General features: G+C 32.3%; 1 protein-coding gene across 1 annotated transcript; it reads left to right on the top strand.

Annotated features, from left to right (window-relative positions):
• Positions 1-274: 274 nt before the first annotated feature.
• LOC107885727 (neprilysin-21-like) lies at positions 275-7,636 on the top strand (the record flags this gene model as incomplete). Its single annotated transcript, XM_029491833.1, has 5 exons — positions 275-318; positions 3,236-3,345; positions 6,133-6,255; positions 6,386-6,631; positions 7,453-7,636. Coding segments are annotated over exons 1-5 (707 nt in total), but the record flags the coding sequence as incomplete, so codon positions are not given.
• Positions 7,637-7,960: the final 324 nt, after the last annotated feature.

Here is a 7,960-nt window from a genome sequence, read left to right as displayed (position 1 = left end):
AAAAAGAATAGGTAAATCTACAAATAATAATTATTTATTTATTTATTTATTATTATATTATATTATACGGAATGGGCCCATTTTTACAAACACGTGTACAGATAACAATGAACAATTAACATTAATATAGTTGATAATTACATACATTTAAAACTAAGAACAATTAAATTAAATGAAATACATGTGAAAACTTAAAATAAAAAAGAGGGATCAGCATATTGGCGTTCCTCATTAAACGGCGTAAAGGTTCATTTTCGAAATAATTGGTGGAGTCATGTGGGACATAGAATGGTCCAATGGATCTAGTGAAACGTTGAGGTACCTTGAAAGAAAATAACGACAAGAGTTCAGAGCACTCAATAGTGCCATCAATGATCCCTTTTGTAAACCTTATGCCTGTAGAGTGTCTACGCTCAGCGAAGGAATAAAGATTTAATTTACTTGTCATAATGCTATAATCATGAGGTGGAAATGGTATTTTGAATAGGAAGCTGGCGAAACGTAAAAATGTATTCTGAACTCTTTCTAGCTGCCTAGAATCACGGGTTGTGTGGGGATACCACACAACACAGCCATACTATAGAATAGGATGGACTAAAGCAAAATATAAGGTTTTTGCGGACATGCTAAGTTTGTATTGTTAAGTGAACCCTAGCGTTTTTAGGTCTTACAGCAAACATATTCGATATGAAGTTTAGGGTCAATATCAGCACTAAATTTGAAGCCAAGGTCGGTAACACAGTTATAAATACGCGGATGGTGTCAACACCAGGGTGATAGTAGAAGGTTATTATTGGAGATTGACTTCTAGTGAATGTAAAGATTTTACATTTGGACAGATTTAAGGATAATCCTTACGCTGTCAACAAAATTAATTATAAATAGTAATTATTATTTATTATAACAAAACATAGCACAGTATAATATTACCTATATATAATTGTTTTACTATTTTTTTTTTTTTTTCTGGTAAATGATCACATCGAATATGCCGCTTTTCATTATAATTAGGTATATTATTTATTAAGAATTTTTTCTATCATTTTATACTATTTTAAATAATTTTATTTATTATTTGTATATTTACCTCTCCTATATTTTACGGGCTATATGTTGTAATCGTGTATATAGTATATATTAACATGTAAGGACAACTGGTACAATCGGTTGGGGCAACTGGTACATTTGGTTGAGGGCAACTGGTATATTTTTAAAATCCCGATAACAACCATGGAGGGCAACTGGTCAACACCCGAGAATACTGATATGTACTGCGTCATTCGTAGTGGTGCGAGAGATAGCGCCCGTGTAGGTTAGGTTGCGCGTGTGTAGGTTTGGGTGGGGAAACGGTGGCGATGGACTGCGGTTTCCGCCAGGACGACATTCCTTCAGATCACCACCCCATGTCCTGCAGTTGTGATCGGCTTCCCTCCGATTTAGTATTTACGTGCAATCTCGGAGCGTGCCGTCGTACCGAACCGTCGGTGAAGCGACACACATCGTCGATGCATCTTCTTAATTTAACCGTTCGTGTTATATTTTCGACAGATGAACAGCCGTTTTCACGTCAACAACGATCTTTTAAAATTATTTTTTGTTTTGTCTCCTAATGACACTCAGTTACGCTCCAACACCGTCGAGACTATCTCGTTACAACTTGAATTGTATTATATTATATGCGATGTTTTTTTAAAATTTTTTTTTTTATTCACTGGTTTTTTTCCTGTTTAATTTACAATGACTGAACGAAAAACGAAGATGAGGAATTTTGACAACTCGCTCTGCACTTACAACCGACAGGTTTAATTAAGGTAATGTAAAATGTGTGTAACGATAATTTTTGAGAAATATGAATAATATTATGTACCTATTATTTTGTTTGACAGTCGATTCGTATCTATCGACGACGGCGATATCGTTTCGGTTTTGCCATAGGCATATAAACCCTTTGACTGCTGTGGACATGTATACACGTCGGAGCAGAGCACCTCCTGTGTGCTATGAACATTGGACGTGTATACACGTTTTTATCAATTTAAATTATTTGACGAGTCATAGAAGAATAAATGTTATAACGGACTCGGGACTATTGATTTTTGAAATGTCTATCCAATGGAAGAAAAATCAAAAGCCTATCACAAAAAAACTTCATTTGTTATGAACATTTAGGTGTTTGGCAATGATTCCCAAAATGGTAATATTTCTTATCACGAATATAGTCAGCACATAGCAGGTACTTTAGATTTTAGTGGTCAGCTGCAGCGAAAGGGTTAATTATATATGTAATTTAATATAATAATATAGACCTAATATTTTATTATATTTTGTGTTTAAATATAATTTATATGTCTATGGTTTTTGCTTCCTCCGCGTTAAAATAGTGAGTGATTAGTGAATGGTCGTACAACTGTACGAGTACAACCGGCAGTGATACGCACGGCCAACATCTTGGCACTGGACATAAAAAATCAGCTTTATTCAAACCTAGTAAATTTGTTACTTAATCTTAATCCATTTTTTAAATTAAAATCTGTATAACCAAATTCTTTCAGTTTTGTCTGGCTTTCTAGTCTAAAAGCCACTTTTTTTTATATACTACAGCCCCCTTAAACAGATATTAGTTACGTATGTGAGTTTGATTAAAATTATACTAAAGCCAGTCTACATTGTACACCTGTATATAACGGACATTTTTAAAGGTCCTTCGACTGTTCGTTGTACCTATACAGGTTTCACTGCATATAATATTATTATAGATAACATTTTTTTTCAATCGTCGCTGACAGAATTTAGATTTTAAAATTAAAACATATTATTATTAATTGGCAATGATTTTTATTAGTGATTAGCGAGCTACCGAATATATTTAGTATACATATTATGGTATATTTTTATGAAATATTGGCAACAATTTGGACATCTCTAGCCTATATATTTAGCCAGCGTTACATAATATCGTTACAGTTATAGGCACAAATAGAGTTTGGGATTTAGAGGGGCTAAAGCTTTACTTTGATAATATTGAATAAGCTTAAAACAAAATGTAGGAAATGTTTGGGGGCTATGGACATTTTTGGGAGGGCTTAGCCACTAAAGCCCCCCCTAATTGTGCCTATGGTTACAGTACACTGTTGTTTACATAATTGTCATGAACTTCACACACACAGTCAAACCCGAATACGTTTTAATATTTTATTACCTCAGAATAACAATATTAGTGTTTGCTTCATTTCAGAATCCCGATAAACTTGGAACGGAGTCTGTCCATCGTCGCCGGTAGAATGGTATCCTTGTTCTTCGCCCTAACACTGACAATGATGTACTTGAACCAGAGCTGCAGTGCGAGTAAGAATAAATCTTATAATGACATAGTATCAAGCGCAATCGGTAACAACGATAAAATAGGTATAGGGTAGATACGTAATAGTTGGTATATAATATACTACAAAAGAATAAAATATGATAATACCTACATATCGATTAAAATCGTGATAACTGGTAAAGGGTAGGTATAATATGTATACTATATATCCAAAAAAGAGCATGTCAAAATAGCGACGCCAAAATAGCCAAGTATAAAATAGCTAAAAGCCACAATAGCGAATGTTCAAAACAGCTAAAGTATATTATTTTTAAATAATTTTATATAAAAAAAGAAAATAAGCCTTCGCGGAACACCTTGCAGATGTGAAACATCAAAAATTTTCTTATAGTAATAATGTTGAAAATTGAAACGCCATGGCCGACATCTATAACATTGCCCTGGTCCATGGTTAAAATATACAAAGTTATTGCATTTATAACCCTTCTAGATAAAATATTTTATGATAAAAACAAAAATAGAAGCGTAAATGGTGCCAATAATAATCAAGTATACATTCATGGGAATTTTGAAATCGTTAGCTTTTTTCAGGATGTTTTTGATAACAATCCGAGTCATTATGCAATAACCTGTATATTTAAACCATGCCGGTGTCAACTACTCGTCCACATAGTGTTCACTTTGACGTTTCATAATTTTAATTTGCGATGAGATAATGTTTTATAATATGTTATAGGCGACCAGGTACTGTCTCAAGAATCTAATGATATAATTGGTTTTTATTATTTGTTTATATTTTGTGTATGTATTTACTTTTTCCCCGAAATGACAATGTCTTCGAACGTCGATAACAATAACACGCCATATAATGTTGTCTATTATTGTAGTTACGTTTGGATATAATTATTTTAATTTATTTTTAATTTTCTTTTTATTAATTAACCCGTGGCAGCAGGTTATATACGTTTCTCATTATGTCCGCGATTCGACTCAGTCGGATTGCCGACTTATATGATTTGATGACTGATAGCTAGACAATCGAGTACACGTCCTATCGACTCTACACTTTTTAACAACAGGGGATAGTATCCAGCCTATCCATTTACAACGTTTGTGACGGATTGCTAGACGCTCTAACTTTTAAACATTCCCGCCAAAATGTCAAGCCTTATTTCCAATCCATATCACTAATCCTTATCACAAATCCTAAACTTTCATCTTACAACTTTACTGACGCCACTTTTATAATTCCAACGACATTGTCTCCAAAATCGGTACCCACTCTCAGCGAGTCCAACTGGCCCCGAGTTACACTTTGAGCTAGTACGCATATAAGGCAGCGCGTGGGTACGCCGATACTTATATACAATACACCATAGACGTAGACCTAAAGGTCTATGTTATACACAAGTATTAAAGTAGCACATGCCACGCGTGGCTTAGGTAGGTACAAAGACAAAAGTGGAGGGGCGCAGAGCAAGTATAGTGGTGAGCGTATGGGCTCGGAGAGAGGAGATCGCCGAGTTGAAGCAGATTGAGCCGACGAGCCACGAGTGAGGCCGAGGCTATACACGGCGTATTCCGCAGCGTTTCAAACGCCACGTATTCCACGTCGTAATACGCCCGTCGTGTATAGCTGCTCCGATATAAACCAATACGTTTTCAATTCGACGGAAAACCCTGCGGAATACGCGGTATTTGAAACGTAGCGGAATACGTCGTGTATATTATTTTAAAATTATTAATATAATACGTCAAAAAAAGTCATACATCAAATTAAATATAAAAGAATTAAAAAAAAAAATTGGATTGGGGACATGCAGTACATATTATGTTTGAATGAAGAATCTTTAATAACCAAATCATTTTTAATGTTAATTCTACCACGATATTTTTCAACTTCCATCTTAAAATCTCCAGTATGAAACTTTGCCGTTTTCACAATCCTTCCGATACAAAAACCCATCGTATTTTACGAGTGGTTTATTTTTTTTTGAAATTAAATATTCGATATTTTTAAACGACTTAACTGTGAAACTATATAATATATGAAGTATGCAACTGCAATACTGTGCGGTTAAACATACACTGTCGCTGTCGAGTATTGTGCTCATATCTAATCCACCTATTTTATTATTATACCTGGTCCGACCAGACAATAATATTAGATAAATAGATAACCCAGCTATAAAACTGATTGTCATTATCTGTATCCTTAAAACTTAATACTATTACTACAGATAAATAATCAGTAATAATTTTAAAATAGTATACTTTAGCTGTTTTGAACATTGGCTATTATGGCTTTTAGCTATTTTGACATTCGTTTTTATGGATTCGTGGTTATGACGGATACCAATGTACCTATATTATATCACATTTAAGTTTATTGCCTATATACTTATAAAATCCTTCTGGAAGCATATTATCTTTGTACATCGAACGGAGTCGCAGTATCGATCACCACACCATCCAACAACACTCTTTAATATATCATATAATACAGGAATGTTTTCATTGGTCATATGAAATATAGTGTTGTTGTGTTTATAAGTTTTTACTAAATTTTACGAAAAAAAAAAATGTATTTAATGGTAAATAGTAGGTACCTAGTTTTAATCTCTGTGACTTTATTTAGTTATTATTTTATAATATTTTAAAACTATATGATAAGTTCTTTCAAATGCTTTACAACGCGTTAAGTCGACTATCCACCATAAATGTATAACTATATAATATAATTATTCACGTTTCACATAATTACTAGATTATACAATTATAATTTACAACAAATTGTGTTACTTTCATAGAGAGTCTTCCGTCGATATCACCTGAAAAAAATGGTTTGGTTGCCAATTCGTGGAGGTCGCTCCAGAATAGTGAAGACGAAAAAGATAACCTTATTTGCCTGTCAACTGATTGCGTGAAAGCTGGTAAGAGTCATTCATTTGATATACGATTAGATTAATAACTGATTTATAATAAATTTAATAAAACGTTTATATTGTACGATTGATAAATATTTATGTCTTTATACGATATTAAAACCGATCAATATTCTAGCGGCTTCCTTAATCAACAACATGGATGAATCAGTAGATCCATGTGATGATTTCTATCAGTTTGCGTGTGGTAATTTTATAAAAAACACAATTCTCAATGATGGCGAAAATGCACGAAACTCATTCTTTGAGATTGATGATGCGATTATACACCAGAAGCGAATAATTGTTACCAAACCCATTCAACCTGATGAACTGAGACCGTTCAAGATGATGAAATTACTGTTTAAATCGTGCATGGACCAAGGTATAATGATCTTACAAATTTATCATATTAGTAAAATTATACAGTCATATCATATGACTGTATATTTTATATTTGGGCGTATTTTTCGTGACATATTCGAAGTGCGTGAATAAAAATTTAGACAAATGACCAGCATATATTGTTATATCTTATAGAATTTTATATTTAACTCGAAAATTCAATAATAAACTATAATTTGGATTATGATTGTGATTGGATTAGTGATAGACGATTGGACATGATTATAATTTTATAAGTATGTATAATTTTGTCAACAATTAATTCAACTTACTGGATTACTAATTAAAATTACTTTAACAGCAATAATATCATAATAATATTATATATTATATATTATATTTTATATATTATATAAATATATAATTAGTATCTAATATAGGCTGACGATTTGTCTTTGTTCAGAATCTTTTTTTCGTATGTCTACAATAATTTTATATCATTGAATTCAAATTTAATACTTCTATACGGTCATCCCATCTAGAAACCTACTGTACAGTAGATCTGTAAGCCCCACATTTATTTTGTTTTGATTTTTACAAACTCTGTACTGCCTTTTTATGTAATAAGATATATTACCTATTTACATGTATTTTCTTCTAACTTGTAATTTTTTAGTATTCACATATCCGATGATCGTTTTTACTGAATATTAAATATAATGTTATTCGTATTTCACGCAAATCAGTTCTGTCTCAAAAATACCACATACACAATTCGAGCTAGATCATGATTTTAGAACGTGATTTGGAAACACCGATATACTCGTATCAAATAGTTTGCTATATACCTTATGTTAACAGAAAAGTTAGGCTTGGGCCCGATCAAGGAAATGCTGAAAAGCATTGGAGGATGGCCGGTGCTGGAAGCCGAGAGATGGAATGAATCAAAGTTCACGTGGATGGACAGTATGTACAAGTTGCAGGGAGTGGCTTACTTCATCGAATTAATGGTTGCACCAGATAAAAATGTTAAAGAAAATATTCTGTATGTGAGTTATTCTACATTAATACAATATCATTATATTTAATATAAAACAAAAACAGAGAAAAAAGTTGGCAAAAATTAGTGTCTTTAAAAGGAAATTGTGCATTATTCCAAATAATTTATTATGAACTATGACTTATGAGTTTTTGTTTTTTGTATTATGAAAACTAAAATGTTCAAGCTTTTCAAGCAAAACAAAAAAAATTGTATTGATATTTATAGAAAAAAAAACTAAAAAAATTCGAAACTGAAAATGTCTGTAAACAGTTAAAAATAAATCAAAATTTTTTTTTAATGTTATCGTGTATAGAAAATATTAATATA

This window comes from Acyrthosiphon pisum, unplaced genomic scaffold, assembly GCF_005508785.2.
Source record: "Acyrthosiphon pisum isolate AL4f unplaced genomic scaffold, pea_aphid_22Mar2018_4r6ur Scaffold_10119;HRSCAF=10722, whole genome shotgun sequence".
Classification (NCBI taxonomy): Eukaryota; Metazoa; Arthropoda; class Insecta; order Hemiptera; family Aphididae; genus Acyrthosiphon; species Acyrthosiphon pisum.
This window is presented reverse-complemented; position numbering and strand designations above follow the sequence as displayed.